Source organism: Pezoporus occidentalis, unplaced genomic scaffold (assembly GCF_034315485.1).
Source record: "Pezoporus occidentalis ecotype Australia unplaced genomic scaffold, CSIRO_AGI_Poc_V1 ctg12, whole genome shotgun sequence".
NCBI classification, from domain to species: Eukaryota; Metazoa; Chordata; class Aves; order Psittaciformes; family Psittacidae; genus Pezoporus; species Pezoporus occidentalis.
This window is the reverse complement of record NW_026912994.1, coordinates 8509313-8527095: the sequence shown is the minus strand read 5'-3', so window position 1 is coordinate 8527095 and position 17783 is coordinate 8509313. Positions and strand designations below refer to the sequence as shown.

Here is a 17783-nt window from a genome sequence, read left to right as displayed (position 1 = left end):
AAGTACACATAGCATTCTAACATTCCAACTGTCGTGGTTTAAATTTAAGCCCAGCCAGTAACTCAGAACTGTGCAGCCACTCTCTCACTCTCTACCTTCATCCCCATGCCATGCTCCTGGAGGGATGGGGAGGAGAATCAAAAGAATGTAAGTCCCATGGGTTGAGATAAGAGCAATCCAGTAAATAAGGTATAATACAAAAAAAAGTTGATGTTTTGTATCTAACTACTGCAATTTAATGTTAGATAGTTCCTGTTTTTCATCTATTTACCTGTTATTCCCTGTTTTAAGAGGAAATACTAATGTTTAACTTATCTGTAGAAATAAGGCAAGTTTCTTTTTATGTTTATCCACATTTATGGGTTTTACTTTCATGTATATATAAATATATAAAGGCAAAAATAGAAACTTGTTATCATACTTTTTATAATTTATAGCAGCTATTTAATAGTTATGATAGTATTACAAGTATTCTGGACCTTTCATGACAAGTAGGATTGTGACCTTCTGCTCTGGCAAGCTGTAACATCATTATATAAATATCAGAGATGGGTTAAACTGAGGTCTGGTTTTACGAGATGCTTATCTTTATTTTGCACTGAGAGTAAAACACTGTGATCGAAACAAATGCTTCATGTTGAAACTAGTCTTCTCTTACCTAATTTGCTGCTCTGTTACAGGAGAAATACCTTCTTTGCAGTCGTGAAATGACGTTCTGAATTACTAAATCCAAACCGGTCAACAAGTTCCAAATTGTTTGTTAGGAAGCATCTATTCAGATACTTAAGCAACAGTATAAATTCTCAGGTTTAGATTGGAAAAAAGCTACAGAATTGATATCTGCATGTTATTTGAAGAAGTAACATGTCAGCTGTAGTAAATGTAAGCCTAAGCTTGCGTTCCACATATCTCCCATTTTCTGACAGTTACCATCATAAGTTCATTGAGTTCTGATTTATATCTAAATGAGGAAAATGCCAAGAAGCAATTAGTGTTGCTGTGTTATTTTAAAATTAGTTTTATTTGCTGGGAAATTTGTACTAATTACGGGTTGATTTCAAAATATATCAGAAATCCGTCATTTAGTAAAAATGAAAGTGAGTATTTTTGGATTGTATATTAAAATTGCCTTATGCATTTATACTGTTGTGTATTTACTATGTTAACATCTGTTTGGGTTTTTTTACCTTGTTTTTAGTTACTAGAAAATAAATCTTTCAGTAGTGAACTTTTTAACTATGGTGCTCCTGCAGGCTGCTCATTTCATTAATCATCGAGAAATTTTCTCTGTATGTTTTTTTATAGTAAATATAGCACTTCTTAGATCACTTTTAACTTAGCCAAATTTATAGAGGACCTGAAATATATGCCTTATGTAATTTCCACTTAAAACATACAGAGCTCTGCTTATTATTGTCCTGCTGGAATAATTTCAAGCATAATTTCTTATATCTATTTTCTATTCCATTGTGAAATGAATTATCAAGCTTCTTGGAGTTTTTAGCCTTTTTAGCTTTCATAGTTTACTCAACCTCAGTGTAATTTCAGCTAAACAGGAAGATGAGTTTTGTTAGGATGCTCTTAGATGTTAGCAAACAACTAAAGTGTTTTCTAGATTTTTCTCATATAGGATACCAATGAAATTCTTGCAACCTTCCTTTGACCTTTTAGTTACATACTTCTGTTTTAACAGCTATGAAAGTAAACTGTTGTATAATCTCTTTGAGAAGTGAAGTTCTGCTCTGTTTGGGAGCAGAACAGCAGGGTTTTTTTTTTTTGTTTAAAAACCTTAAAAATGTCTTAATACCCCTAGCCAAGTTTAATTCCAACTGGGCCTTAGCTTTCCTAACCTGGTCCCTAGCTTCCCGGACAACATCCCTGTACTCTTCCAATGCCACCTGTCCTTGCTTCCACTTATTATAAACCTCTTTTTTCATTTGAATTTTCCTCAGGAGCTCCTTATCCATCCAAGGAGGTCTCCTGGCCCTCCTGCTGCACTTCCTTCTAGCTGGGATGCAACACTCCTGAGCTTGTAGCAGGTGATCCTTGAATATCAACCAAGAGTCGGGCCCCCCTGCCCTCTAGGGCTATATCCCATGGAACCTTCTGAAGCAGGCTCCTGAAGAGGCCAAAGTCTGCTCTTTTGAAGCCCAGGGCAGTGAGCTTGCTGCACGCTCTTCTCACTGTCCTGAGGATCTCAAATTTGGCTATCTCTCAGTTAGATATTTGGCTGCTTCACCTGTCTATACCATTTAACTTCGGAAACATTTTGTTCATTTAGATTCAGGAATAGATTTTCAGGTGAAATAGGTAAGACTAACTTGTACAAACCTGTACTTTCAAATTCAGTGACCCAAAAAAGCCTGCGAAGTTCTTTGTCACATTCTAGCCTTTTTATTTTCTGAGGCTTTTTTTTTTTTCTTCAGTACTCTTTTTAAATATCAGAAGATTTGGCTACTGAATGGCTTTCAGGAATAATCACGTAGCTAGCTGAGAAGTGAGAAATTCTTACTGTCAGAAAATGGCAAAGAGGAAAAATAATAATTCCTTACATATGTTTCAGAAAGTGAGATGAAGCTCATTTAAAAATATCCTGGGGTATGCTTTGTGATATTTAAAATATAGGCTGCTAGAGCACATCTGAAAGAATGTTTATGTGTTCTGCTTGCCTGAAGTCTTTGTGTCCAATTATATATTTGTTAATTAAAATATACGTGTATTTTTTCTCTGCAGAAACATGATCAGGGACAAGTTCTGTTGGATGTAGTCTTCAAGCATCTAGATTTGACAGAGAGAGATTACTTTGGTTTACAGTTGGCTGATGAATCTACTGATAACCCTGTAAGTTGACTGTTTTATAAATACATTTTTATAAATCATAATTACATTCTGTGCTCTGTGTCATTGTAAAGAGAATTAAATAGAGTCCGTGGGTTTAAAGCCATGGGTGCCATCTTTTCCAACTGTGTTATTTGAGTTGGTCAGTATCACCTTGTAGCTGTGATAAAACTAAATGTGAATAGTTACAAATTTGCGCGTTTGGAGTAAAATGTTGAGATCTGTGCTTATGAAATATTGCATTAAAAGGATATTGCTTGTTTTATTGTACCTGTTTACTAAACTGCATAATCATTCTCTGTTGGCATAAGAAATAGTAACTTTTTTTTTTAATTATACGGGGAGTTTATATTGATCTGTATGGTGTTTTTGTTTCTAGTCCAGATACCTTGTAGCTCTTTCAGTAGTGTTGCATATAGTCCACTGTGACAAAGCCTGTCATCTCATCAATTTAACAGAAAAAGGGACTCCTTTGAAACTGAGTATTTATGATAATTGATGTGCTTCAATTGAAAGGAAATTTCATAGGACTGAAACTTCGTAAATCACCAGTAGAAATTAACAGATCTAGCTGTAATGTTCATTGCAATAGTTATAGCTGTAGGGCTGAGATCATGATTGCTTGAAGAATACTTCCCAAGCAGGAAGTAGGAAGTTCTTTTGTAGATGTCAAATGATCAATACTTGTTATAAAGTGCAATTTAACTAAGTATTATTCTTTGTAATACAGTTCCTTATCAATTCCTATTATGTGTGTTTGTCAGTGATGGGTTCTAAATTTATCTCCCAACTTGTATGTCAGAAGTCATTTTTGTTCACAAATGGTGCAGAATGTGATCTGTAGAGATAAGTGACACATTGTGATCATTCAGTAACTAAGGTGAATTTCAGAAAATAGTTCAACTTTCTTTAGTAAGAGCAGATTTCATCTACTGTTGTTTTACCATCAAGAGAGACTGTTCTAAATAGAAGGAATAGTGGTTTTTTTTTTGTCTTACTAAAAGGTTGGGTTTTTTCTTTTACCTATTTTTAATGCCTTTTTTTAATGTAGCATAGGAATCAAGAAATCATAATACTGCCATGATTTTTCTGCCAAAATAGTGAACTACTTGCCCATTTCTTTCTTCTCTAGAGCAAATTATTCATAATTATATTATCTTTCTACATTCTGGTAACATTATTAAAATGAGCAGAGACATATAGCATGGTGGTAGATACTTTACAAAGTTTCCTGCTGTAATTTTGTGGCTAGATCTGTTAAGACATTGGCAGACAGGCCTCATTTCATCTTTGTATTCTAAACTTTGTTTCCAGGCTGAAAAGACATAGGCATGCTCTAGAAAAGGCTGAATTATTTTTCAGCTTTGCTTAAGAAGTATGTAATTGAGTATCACTCTATTTCACTCAACATTGAGAAGTTTGTAGTGTTTCTCATTTAGCTGAGTTTTCAAAGCTTAGATGTCTAAGCTGTGGGTTTTTTTAGTTTATCTGTCTGGAAGCAGCTGAACACAACACTGTAATAGAAGGATCTGGGAAATAGTTAGTCCAAAAGAAGAATGACTTCAGAGCTCTTGATATAAGAACATGCTTTAAAGGTTTAGTATTCTTTAACTAATAAATATTTTGGCTTTTTAGCACATATCTAGTTGACGTGACAACAATGTGTTGGAGAAATAGAAATATAATGAATATTAGTATGAATATTAGTCATGAAGTATTTATGGGTTTGACTAATTCCTTTTTTTTTCATTAGTATCTGTTTACACTCAGTTCATTTGGACAAAGAAACCAGATTAGATTGACAAATATTCTAGTTAATTCTGAAATAACACAGCAGAATATTGCCAAGATGCAGCCAATATGTCAGCCGATAAAGGTGATGGGGGAAAGAGGATTCTGCTAATTGAGTGTGAAACCTCTATCATTGTGCCTAAACATGGATGTCATAAACTGCACAAGCTTTTTTTTTTTTTTTTTTTTTTTGTATAATATTAATATCACAGTAAAAGTCAGTGCAACAAAGCTGTGTACAGCAGGAGTAGAATATTTGGCTAGGGTCTTGGCCGCTGGGTGCCTGGAGCAATGCCAAGAAGGAGGTACTGGTATATAGTTGGAATAGGGGTGCAGTGGGATTGAGTGAGTAGGAGCCAATAACACCAAACTGTGTGGTGTGGTCAACATTCTGGATGGAAATGATGCCATCCAGAGGGACTTTGACAGGCGTATGATTCTATCTTTACAACCAGAAAGAAATGTAAATACAGGCTTTTCTGCTAGGCATTTCAGTTTCAGGTTTTACGGATTAACTGTAATCTCCAACAGTACTTCTCACAAAAAAGAAAAATATAAATCCAAGGATTATCAGTCGTATCTGTGCATTTATCAGATATATTGGGTCATGACCCCTTGCTTAAAGATACTCAAGTATCATTCACTATGGTTTGAAAGATTCTTATATAATATTCATGTGTATTGCTGGTGGGAGGGTCCTTTATTAAGCCTTTACATGCAGTCTTACAAGTTAATTGATCCTGTTTGAGATTTTCTCTTTGACATAATCACACTCTTTAAGATGTATCAAACAGCCTCTTCGGTCTCTCTTAAGACATTCTCTACAAGGATAATGCATTTAGATCTAGTCATCATTACTTCTTGTTCCTAATGTATAGAATGTCTCATAATTAACTTCAGACCTATAGTGTCTGTCAGATAGCTCAGGTACCTCTGTGTGTTTGCTTCCTTCTCCCCCTCACATGAAAAAAAAATCAAAAAAAGCCCTGTGATAAAGGTGAGGTAGTTACATGCCATACAGGATTAGGTCTCTGTCACTTCATAGGAACTGTGGCTGTATAACTGTTTCCAGAGGCCTGTGAGCTTGCATTGCAAGGATGAGGAATTGAACAGTATTTATAGGAGAGGCACTTCTGAGTTGTTCCAGGGGAGGTTTAGATTGGATATTAGGACAAATTTCTTCACCAAAACAGTTGTCAAGTATTGGAACAGGCTGCCCAGGGAGTGGTGGTGTCACCATCCCTGGACATAGTTAAAAGATGTGTAGGTGAGGCCCATAGAGACATGGTTTTGTGGTGAACATGGCAGTGCTGGGTTAATGGTTGGACTTGATGATCTTAAAGGTCTTTTCCAGCCTAGTTGATTCTATGAGTTAACTGAGCTACGTTGGTATATGCAGAGTCTGCTGGGTTGATGGTGGGGAGTAGTTTAAACAACATGTAGGGCTTTCCAGAGAATCATACTTCTAGATGAAATTTGCAGCACTGATTTTTGTGAGGATTTGTCTGTACTTCCCTACAGCAGTGTTCTCCCATAAAGATGGTCAAGATTGGGTACTGTTTCGTAAAATTGCTGTGTAGTCCTTTCATCCAGTAGGCTGAATGCTGAGCCTCTGGTTTCCAAGATCCCAATTAGCGACTTAGCTAATTCACTCCCTATATATTTCAGACGTGCAAAATGCAGAGTCAAAAGTACTGGAACTAGTTTAAGCAAATTAACTTCTGAGTTGGGTAAGTTAGCCTGCCTCTAGTTCTTCCCTGCTACAGTTTGTTCACCTTAGATAATAATTTTAAAAAGTAGTGAAGATTGTTAATGACACCATGATTGTGTTCTAACCTCTCACAGGCTCATGTGATAATCGGAGAACCAAGTCATAGTTGAATTAGACCTATAAGAGACAGATTCCTGGACAACAGAGGTTAATATCAGGGAAGGAAGAACAATAGCAGCTGTTGATGATAATGTTGGTGTCTTTCAAGGATCAGTAATAAGACTTTGTATGTCAGTAAGACGTTTTGGTAAAACACCGAGTAAAAAGTAATAGAAAAGCATTAGTTTATTGATATTTAAGGCTATAATGTGTACTTCTTTTGTTTCTCTAAAGTTGATGTTGTAATTTGTCTCTTTCCAGAGGTGGCTGGATCCAAACAAACCTATCAGGAAACAATTAAAAAGTGAGTACATGTATGTATTTGGTCAATTCATATACCACTGTTATGCTGGTTTTCCAGGGTACCCTGATTAATTAGAAATAACTTTGCTTGATTGCAGGAGGATCTCCTCACAGTTTGAACTTCAGAGTTAAGTTTTTTGTAAGTGACCCAAACAAGCTCCAAGAAGAATATACAAGGTAGGTCTAGTTAATTTAACAGTAAAGCATTTTCCTAGAAGGTTTATATTTAAGGGGAAAATTATCAGTAATTTTTTAAGGTATAACATAGAAATTTTGTTTTAAATCATTTTTGTGTCATATTTGCAAGCTTCTAATTTTTGCCTAATAATTACAGATATGAACTATGCAGTTGCATCAAATCAATATAACAAAAAGCTTCTGTGAATAAATTTACAAATTTATATGCAAAGTGAAGTAACCACGTGAAGAAAATACTACTAAGTAGAAACAGAAAAGGGAAAATAGAGAAGAGAGGAAAAACTTAATCCCACTATTCACCAATGAGTACAAATTTAATTTTATCCTTCCTTGTGTTCTCCTCTGTGACTAAAAAAAAATCCTGAGCTTTCTGCTTTTCTTTCTTGCCTCCCCCTCCCCAGTTTTCTGCTTTACACTAATAAAATTAATCTCTGTTTGCATGTAGTTCTAGCTTGAAGCATGTAAGCTTATTTTGATACCACTGTGTTGAAGTATGTTGATGAAGATTCTCATTGTGAATCAAGATAGGAAGCTTGTGAGTTGCAATTAGTCCCTGAAGAGCTGCCTCAAATTTTCTGAATTCTTAATTAGTTCTCGTCTTCTACATAAGTGGCGTGATTTGGCAGATTGGAATTTTTGGATGTCAGCCATTCTGAAAACAGGTCACCACTGTTCAAAAAACAGTATTTAAATTATTAAGGATAGCTTTAGAAATGTAAGTACCAAAACTGTGAAAATTTGAGTCCACGTTTGTTTATAATTTCTTTCAATTTGTCATATTTTGGACAAAATTTTACACACATACATGCAGACAGAATTTACTAAAATGAATCACAGAGATCCTAGATCAGGCTTTGTTTTGTTGAAATACTTGCTTTAGAAAAAATAGGCAATTTAGAACATCAAAATAATGTATCAGAATAGTAGTGTTACTTGAATTGATGGGCGGTATGTAGTATTTCTAAGGAGATGGAGGAAACAGTAAAAGTTGACCAATATGAAGTAAACACTAGAGAAGAGAGAGAACTGTTTATTTTAAATGGTATTCTGCAAATGCAAAGTTATAAATAAAGCATCCTTTTAGATGAGAAATAATCTATGGTTGCTGTATCTAGGTCAGCTCTGCTTTTTTTGCTAATACGCATAATTGCCCATGAGAAAACTTGTTTGTATTTGGAATTGTTATAAAGAGAGAGGAGTTATCTATGGTTTTTTTTTTTTTTGAGTGAAGTTAGGATGCCGTATCACAAATAGGTGTATTAGTGTAATAGATATTTCCCCCTTAAGAAAAGAAAAGAAACAAAGCACAAACTTCAGAGAATTCCAGCTTAAGCTGAAACCTTTCAGAAATGCTCAGTTTTTATAAATTTCATGAAAACAAAGGAATGAATTGACATATGAGACAGTATAAATAGATGTGAGGGAAAGGTTCATTGCAAGCTCTTGTCTCACTAGGTCTCTGTGAATTCATGTGAGGGAGGGAGATTATAAAGGCCCCAGCTCAGGAAAGGTCAGCAGGAGCTCACCGTGTGTTGGAGTTTAGCTTGAGGAACGTTTCTTGGAAGGAAATGAAGCTTCATTAGTTCCACTCATGGCAGAAGAACTTGATTATTAACATTGACTCCAGCTAGCAATAATTGTCGTACCCTTTTCTAGATAAATCTATATAAGGAAGATAAAAACACTGTAATGCAGTGCCACCTTGTTTTAGCTGAGTTTGTTGTGCAGGCTGTTTCAGAGCTACATTGCTAAATTGCTATTCTATAGATTTCTTTCACATATTACTCAATAGTATGTGAGGCTTCCATGTTCAAACTGGGGCAATTAGCTAATGAGCTGAAAACAGAAAATGGACTCTGCTTGGTGCTCCTTAATCATGAGGTCCTTTAAATACCATGGAATAGTTCTAATAAAGCATACACCAAAAAAAGGAAAGTAAAATGGAGGTGCAGCTACACATACAGAATGCTTTCTGACCTAATTTTGCAGCCATAAATGTTAACAGGAAAAATAGGAAAAATTTTACTTGTTCAGTGTATTTGTGAAGAGATGCTGAAGCTAAGCATGTGAGGCATATCCTTTTAATATATAGAATCATAGAAGGTTAGGGTTGGAACAGACCTTAAGAACATCTAGTTCCTATCCCCCTGCCATGGGTAGGGATGCCTGATACTAGACCATGTTGCCCAAGGCTCTGTCCCACCTGGCCTTAAACACTGCCAGGGATGGAGCATTTACCACTTCTTTGGTCAACCTGTTCCAGTGCCTCACCACCCTCCCAGTAAAGAACCTCCTTATATATCCAACCTGAACTTCCCCTGACGTGTCATTTATTGCTTTTTAAACAGGTAAAGAAATTTTCCTTTATCTGTCTCTCTTTTGGTTTCAATATGCATTTTTAGGTGGAAAATAAGAAAATATTTTGAGGTCTCTAAAGCCTGGCTGATCTCTCATTTTAACTTCTTGAAGTTAAGCTTCAACTAAGGTTCTTGCCATTCTGATTAGTTAAAGAATCTCTAGATGGTTTTGTATGAGTTGAGCACATGGGCTAACATCTTTGCTTGTCAGTCTGCAAGCGTCTTCCCTCATTTTCTTGCAAACATGGAGTGTTTACCTTTCCACTATATTTAGCTTGTAAATGATTGTATTTTTGTGTGTGTGTTTGTAAACATTTGTGGAAGTCTTTGAAGTAGGAATTAATCCACTTTCTGAAGACTATAAAGCTATGACAAGTCATGTTATGTGTAACAAAGTGATATATTTTGGTTTTAATGTCTTAGTGCAAGTCAGTATTGGAAAATATTTAATGTTTGGTTTCCATCAAACTTGAACTGTTTTTTATACGTAATTTTGATGAGTGTTTATAAGGAGTGGGTATGGCTGACCCTGATTTTGAATCAGAACTACAAGAAGGAAACCAGGTGATGATGATAATAACGATGATGAGGCAGGAGGTCCCAAACAGCGCAAATTCGTAAGAAAGCAGGAATTATTAAATTTTACATTCAGTGTAACTTTTACTTTTAAATAAAAAGGCATTGGGGCCTAAATTCTCCAGCTGCTTTTATGCTCTATTATAAGGGGGTTTGTTGAAAGTTTAAGTTTGTGCTAACATCCTGCCATCTCAGTAAGTCTTGTCTGTTACCCCACTTAAATCTTTGTCAGTGGAGGTTTATGGCCGGTGTGATTTGCCACTTGATGTGAACATTTATACTTCTTTCAAATGGTCTAAAACCTTTGAGTGAAATATGAAGGAACAAGATTGAACGAAAAAGAGATTCATTCTGAGACGTGAACAAAATATGTGGGTTTTGTTGGAGAAACAAAGGAAGTAACTTAGAGGGAAATCTTTGCAGTTTAAGGTTTGTTGGGGGTTTTTAAGTCATAGTGTTTCTCCTGCTGCTGTTTGGTGATTAATAGTTCTTGTTTTAAAGTGTTCATCAATTCCTTTTGCTGATTTGAACAAGTAGACATGGGAAGACTTTATAAATTTCTAAAACAAGCCTTTCTCACATCATAATTAAAGAAAAATTAAGAAGTTTAGGGAAGTCAGTTGGAAGTCATTTCACATAATAGAATCCAACTTGTTTAAGAATGTAGCTCCAGAATACAAAGAGTAATTACTTTAATTTAAATGGAACCAGGGTAGTATCATACAGTAAATGAGATTAAATTAATTTTATCTGCCGGGAGTACAAATCCTTTTTATCAAAGTACCCCCATACACAGATGCAGACTTCAGCTTTTGGATGTCATATTGCCATCCATCATGAAGGCACTTCTTTTTCTTTGCTTTTTATTTTTTATGTTTAAGTTCAGCCTAAATACTTGAAAATATATCAGGTAGAATGTGGCATTTGCAGCCATTTAGTGAAATATAATGTAACTTCATAGCCTGTAAATAGTTTAATTTACAAAGCTATATTATTATTTTACTAATCAAGTTTAATTTCTTTCACATAGGAGTTTAAGAAATAGCATGCAAAATGTGAAGTTTTAGTTTTGCACTAACTGAAAGCAAAATGCATTTAATTGATGAAAAATGATTAAGTAATTGTAATTTTACTTACTGTGGTTTTTGTTTATTTCTTTACATAAGGTACCAGTATTTTTTGCAAATTAAACAGGACATTCTTACTGGAAGGTAAGACATTTTTGTTGTGTTAAATGTTAAATGGAACTTGAAAAAAATTGAAAGCTAATGGTGAGGGATTTTACCTTCAAAAAAAAATTTAAAATAAATTATTGTTTATGCAATGAGGAATATGTATAATAATTATCTATCTAGTTTATTATAGACTGAAAGGTGAGGCTTTCTCAAATAATTGAATTCCGTACAAAATAGGTAATTTTAATTTTTTTGTTAATTTAAAAACAAAACAGATTGCCGTGTCCTTACAATACTGCTGCTCTTCTCGCTTCCTATGCTGTTCAGTGTAAGTATCATTAGTATTCATGTGCATGTTAATACTAAAATACATAAAAAGTAGTATTAATTGGTTTCTAAAGACTGTAGTTTGTATGGCATTATATTGTGATGTTTGTGGACATGATGCTACTTTCTCATGATTAAGGTAATATGGTTGGTTGTTTTTTATCTCCCAGCATGTTTTGCTGAATTAGATATGGAAAAAATATTGGTAGCACTCTGCTTGCTTTCTTTAAACCCATGCTGTTAAAAAGTCCCAAAATAGCCCTCCTGTATTTCTGTGTTTTCTGAAGGTGGAGGGGAGTTCTTGAGAATGATGCTAAAGTGCTTTTTTAGACTCAAACATTTTTAACATACCATATAGTGAATCTCCAAATAAGTGTGAAAATTCTGGACATACATGGCCCAGAAGTCCAATACCCGTTTGGTCAATTTTTAGCCATTCAATGAGTAGATCTGTGTTGAATACCAAGATTTAGTCTTCTTCCTCCCTTTTAATTTTCCTTTATAAACTTAAATTGTTCAGTGGGTAAAAAGAAAACACAACACATAACAACCAACTAAGAGACTGTTCAGCACTTAGTTCCTGTAATTTGTGGTTGTCAGAAATTCAGTTTTACAAGCAATGCTGATATATCTATCTATATTCATGTGTTTTTCTGCTATTAAAGATACTTATATGTACATTTAGTATGATGTAGACTTCGTACGTAGCAGAGAAGTAGCATCCATGTTAATCTTTTCAGGGAAAAAACATATAGTAATGTTAATGTAATGTTTTATGTGCAGTTTTGATAGGTGGTCACCTTTTTCCAGCTCAATAAGTAGAGCAATTTCTCTTAAACAAAGCTCCCATACTCCAGCTACTGGGAAATAGATATGTACTGCAAGTGCTGTCATGGCCTTTCGTGACATGGTTTAGTGATGGACTTGGTGGTTACGGGGGAGCGATTGGACTTGATGATCTTAAAGGCCATACCAGCCTAGCTGGTTATATGGTTCTATGATTCTGTAGTGGAGCAATGAAAAGTTTATAAGATTTTAGCTTTGAACAATGCAATATATTTTGTTTTATAATATTGTAGAAGTGGTGGGTATGTGCAGTTTATTGTAGTTACTTTTATATGAGAGACTCTGCTGCTCTTAAGTTTTACAAGGTGCAGACCTCTGTCTAATGATTTTGTGTGCTGCCTGTTACTAAACTGTGTTTAGCTCTCAGGATTCTCTATATAGGTAGATATATAGGTAAATATATATAGGATATATATAATATAGGATTTTATATATAGGTAAATGGAAAATGTATCTCTCAGTCCCATAATCTCTCTAGTAGATTTTAGCAAGGCAGGCACTCTGTTATGAAACCCAGCCCAATTTTCCAGTTTTAAAACTATTTAAAATAGGATCTGTTTCTATAGATGAACTATTCCTGCTTTTCTTTTATTCCCACTCTGAGTGCCTTTATTCCTCTTGTCAGTTCTTCCATGCTCCGTAAAAGTGTCCGTAGTCCTGCCTAGAACCCCACATCATGCTGTGTTGCTGTGAACTTTCCAGTTTTCACATGTTGTGTTACTTATCTGTCACTGTAGATCTGTTACATAGATTGCAGATACTTAAAGCTGAATTTCTTTCATTGTAGGTAGAAAGCCTCAAAACCTGTATTTTTAGCAAATGTTGTTTGTATGTGTTTTTCTGACAACAAATGTGATTTTTAGTTTGGCTTAAAATTTGAAGAAAGTGTAAGAAATTATATATACGCACTTTTTAGTAGTTTCAAGTAAAGTTTTCAAGTAAAGTAGTTTCAATGTAGGTGTATGTATGTGTACTTTTTTCCATACATATTATTGAATGTGCAAAAAATAGTTTACAAATGCTTCTAAATATATCTTGGTACAAAATGAGTTGGTGGGTTTTGCAGGTCCTAATGAAGATATAGCAGTTGTGATGTTAACAATATATATATTATGTAATTACATGAAAGCAAACAAAGGTGAAAAAAAGAAAAAATACCTTCAGATATATATTTAGTGCTAGCCGTTATGACAGCATTTATGAATTTGTGTATTAAAAATTAAACACTTTATAAACTTCCTTCATAAGTAACTACTCAAAGCTCTCTTTAAATATCATGAAAATGTGAGTGTATATTCAAAGGGGAAGAAAGGAGTACAAATGTCTTCTCTATTTTTGTTTGCTGTAGATCATAAAGTATGCGTGAGCAGACTCTTGTGAATTTTGGGGGCATTGCACCGTGCCAAGTACATCAGTGATAAACAATAATCTCTCTTTTTAATATTTTAGCCGAGCTGGGAGACTACAACCATTCAGAAAACTTTCCAGGCTACCTCTCAGACTATTCTTTCATCCCTAGCCAGCCTCAAGACTTTGAAAAAGAAATAGCAAAATTACATCAGCAGCACATGTAAGGATTAACAGCAGAAGTTTTTGACTGACTTTGTCAAATCCTGACTGCTGGTGCTGTTCTGTTACAAAAAGAAAATGAGTGTTTTGTCTTAAAGGTTTCTGGGTTTTTTTTCTTGCTTGGTATATTTTCTTCTTAAGAGTATGTTTAATGTGGAGTTTTCTTATAGATAGTCTGTATAATGGTACCATTAATACTCTGCACAGATGGAATATCTATGACAGAATGACAGGGAAAATAAATGAAAAAATCAACATGTTAAAGGTACTAAACCCAGTATTTGTATGACACAGGATATTGCATTAGTAGGATATAATTTCTTTGAGGTTTTGTTTGGTTTTGTTTATTTTTCCACAGTGTTTGAGAATGCCTTGTGCATAAAGGCTCAGTTTTCATGGCGCTCTCACCAGTAAGCAAGAGTTACTTTAAAAGTAACAAAGTCCTTTTCTTCAATATCTGCTCTTTCCTGCATGCAAGTTTGTGACCTTTTACTAAAGAGGAAAAGGCAATGAAGTAATGGAAAATATATTTATTTATTTATTTATTTATTTATTTATTAGTGTGTAACATTGTGGTACTTTTTCAGTGATAGTTGCTTGGTATTTCAGAACTTAAGTGCCTTTTGTTATAGTTAAGTTTAACAAAAGGTAAGCTATGTTTACAAAAACATTCACTTAACTGAGGCATAATTTTGGTTTTAGAAACTACTGAATATTATATTACCTTTAAGTCAATGGCTTAGCAAATTCTGTTTAGTGGGATAAAGAAATTAAAAGTGACTTGCTGGTAAATTGAACTTTAAGGGTGAATTTTGGGTAGGAACTGTTGATACCAATACAAAATACAGGACCGCAAAAGCAATTTCCAGATTCTAGAGCTCCACAGGCATTTAAATGATACAGTGCATTAGAATCAAAACGTGTGCACAGCGCAGGACAACGAGCTGTGTTGTGGACTATAGTCAGCACTTTGTCTACACGAAGTTGTTTTTTTTTTCTGTTAAAAAGGCTTTTAACCTGAGCAGAAGGTTTTTTGTTTTTTTTTTTTCTGTTAAAATTTTTGGGTTACAGTCTATATATGTCGAGAAAGGAAATTCAAATATCAGGGTTGGGGTAAAAGTCATAAAACACATGCAGATTTTGAGCTCACTCGGGTGCCTGATGTGGGGGATGTGTTATAATGTTTCTGATTTAGCTTCTGTCTTTCAGAGGATTGTCTCCTGCAGAAGCAGAGTTCAGTTATCTCAATACAGCACGTACCTTAGAACTTTATGGAGTTGAATTGCACTATGCTAGGGTAAGTTTAGATGAACTAGTATTGAAATGTAAAAATGGATTCCTCTGAGATTTATGGGAAAATAAATGCTTATTTTTAGTAAGTTTTCCTGGCTGCTGCTTACAAGAGAAAAAAGAAGAAAATAATATCTTATTAGGTAACTAACTGTGATTTACTTATTTTGGTAGCTGCTGCTTCCCTCTAGTGAAGGTATTTCTTTGCTTAAATCTGGGCTTAGTTATATACATGTTATTATCGTTGAGCCTTTTTGACCTGAATGCCAGTTCAGTTGCCTACAGGTGAATAAGGAATATGTACTTGTTGAATGTGCTTTTGGTATTTACAGTTCTGTCAGCTTTGAAAAATATTTAATCTGGTTCCTATTAGAACCAAATTATAAATCATTGGTTTTATACAACATGAACTGTTAGTATAAAGTGAGGTACTATAATTTCATATAATATCAGTTATATCTAGTAAAGCAAGGCGCTCAAGGTCTTGACTCAAACAAGCTTAACCTGTCAGTACAGTGCTATTTCTGCAGAGCTTCTAAATATATTTGATTTTTAGTAGCTAAGACACCTTTTTTTTTTTTTTTTAAATATTCTTGTCCTACTCCATAAGGTTAAAGAAACAGGTAATAGAATTTGAAATTAATTATTTCAAATAGGATCTGTTTCTGTCGGTGAACTACCTGGACTTCTTTCCTGCCTTCCCTTTCCTTGATTATCCTCCCACTCCATGAGTGCCTTCATTCCTCTTGTCCATTCTTCCATGCTCCATAAAAGTGTCAGTAGGCCTGTCCAGGACCCCACATCATGCTGTGTTGCTGTGAACTTTCCAGTTTTCACATGCTGTGTTACTTATCTAGCACCGTAGATCTGTTACATGGATTGCAGTTATTTAAAGCTGATTTTTTTTATTATAGTTATAATCACACTTCTGTCTATATCCTACTAATATCGTGCACATACAAAGAAATCTATAGCAGGTGTTTGATTAGAGTACAAAGATATTTCAGGAAAAATGTGCTATTTAAATATGCTTATAATATTGTTTGTTTTAGAATCTCTCCTCTCTCTGTTCTGAGATTGCAATTTCAGGTAGGAATTTAAGTTGCTGGTTGCTTTTAGTGTAGCAAATCTCAAGCCAGTCTCTTAGTACTTTTGTTTGTAATGAACTGTTAGGATACCCTATATTATGTATTTATTCAAAGTTGGTGGGAGACAGAAGATCTAACTTAAGAAATTAAAATTCTGTGGTAGTGTATGAAGAACTCAGAGCAAGCATTCGGCCTTGTCCTAAATAGTAATGAATAGTTCTTTCTTGTCTTATTAAAACATATTTCCTTCCATGTTAACTGTGATCTGTTGTACTGTGGTAATTACGTATTTAGAGAGAGAGATGAGTATGAATGTATATGAGGTTTCAAACATTTATATTGTTCTTCAAGTAATTTTCTCTTTTCTTTTAAAGGATCAGAGTAACAATGAAATAATGATTGGAGTGATGTCAGGTGGAATACTAATTTTTAAGAACAGAGTACGAATTAACACTTTTCAGTGGTAAGGACAGCTGTTCAAGCTAATATTTTTTGTTTAGTGTTTCTCAAGATATATTTTAACCATTGTCAGTATCACATGCTTTACAAAAAGAGTGAAACTTCATTGTAGTGTATCAAGTTGAAATGATTTAACTTTCGCTGTGTGATAGGTAATTTTATGATGGGGTTTTTGTCTTGTTCTGCATGCTGTTAAATGTTTGTGGTGCAAACTGTAATGAATTTTAATGCAGTTTTTCTTCAGGAGTTTGCAAGCATACTTTGTTTAATTTACTGTATAACCAGGGCCAGTGTTATGGTCTAGCCCACAGTCTTTAAAGAGACAACTGATCTTAAAAATGCTAGCCTGGAGAGTGATTACTCTTACCTGTTTTGTCACATATCACTTGATTGCACTGTGTGTGTAAATTTTAATATAGGTATGGTACTTGAGGATAACCGAGGTAGTGCATTCAGAACATTGTCATCTCTTCATCCACAGATAACCATTTTCATGATAAGGATCAAAAAAGTGTGTTTATTCCAGTGTTGTAATTTATTTCTCTTGTAACTAAAATAATTTTAAAACTGTTCTATAAACACAGGGGTTATCCTCATTAAATATATTACTCTAATTATTAGTCTTTTTTAAGTTGGGAGCCTGTTCTTATTTATACACATAAGGGAAAAGATCTAAAAGAAATTCTGTTCTGCACTATAAGTTCCGTAGTACTCAACAGAAGTTGTGTTACCTTCTCCAATGCTTTTTTTGAGTTCCCTCAGAAGTATCCTTCCCTTGGTTTCATTTGTCTGCCTTGGAATCTACTTTGACAGCCTTACTTATTACATATGTTGTAGAGTATGCTATAACAGCATTCTCAGTGGACGAAGTCAGCCATATGAAATTATCAAAATAGACATTAGTTCATGAGGCACAAAAGCTGTTCACTCTAGAAAAATAATGAAACATTTTACGTTTTCATTTGCTACTGGCGTGTGTGGTTGGACATTGCAGCCCTGGACTTTAGAATTCTAAGGTTCTTGGCTGGACTGTAATCTTTGTATAAACAGATTAAATTGATTACCACAATTGAAACTTTTCTCTGAGTTCAAAATG

General features: G+C 34.4%; 1 protein-coding gene across 4 annotated transcripts in view; it reads left to right on the top strand.

The window, feature by feature from the left end:
• The window catches only part of PTPN4 (protein tyrosine phosphatase non-receptor type 4), a 107787-nt gene that overhangs the window by 43668 nt on the left and 46336 nt on the right, over positions 1 to 17783 (top strand). For 2 of the 4 annotated variants that reach the window (XR_009962471.1, XM_062607155.1), the window contains 8 exons: positions 2734 to 2841; positions 6761 to 6803; positions 6901 to 6979; positions 11100 to 11144; positions 11384 to 11436; positions 13731 to 13851; positions 15060 to 15147; positions 16603 to 16691. Coding sequence is in view for 3 of the 4 variants with exons in the window: in XM_062607155.1 (XP_062463139.1) it covers positions 2734 to 2841; positions 6761 to 6803; positions 6901 to 6979; positions 11100 to 11144; positions 11384 to 11436; positions 13731 to 13851; positions 15060 to 15147; positions 16603 to 16691 (626 nt within the window). In the remaining variant the exon portion in view is untranslated. The remainder of the gene's footprint in view (positions 1 to 2733; positions 2842 to 6760; positions 6804 to 6900; positions 6980 to 11099; positions 11145 to 11383; positions 11437 to 13730; positions 13852 to 15059; positions 15148 to 16602; positions 16692 to 17783) is intronic. The other 2 variants (XM_062607154.1, XM_062607153.1) reach the window with 2 other exon arrangements.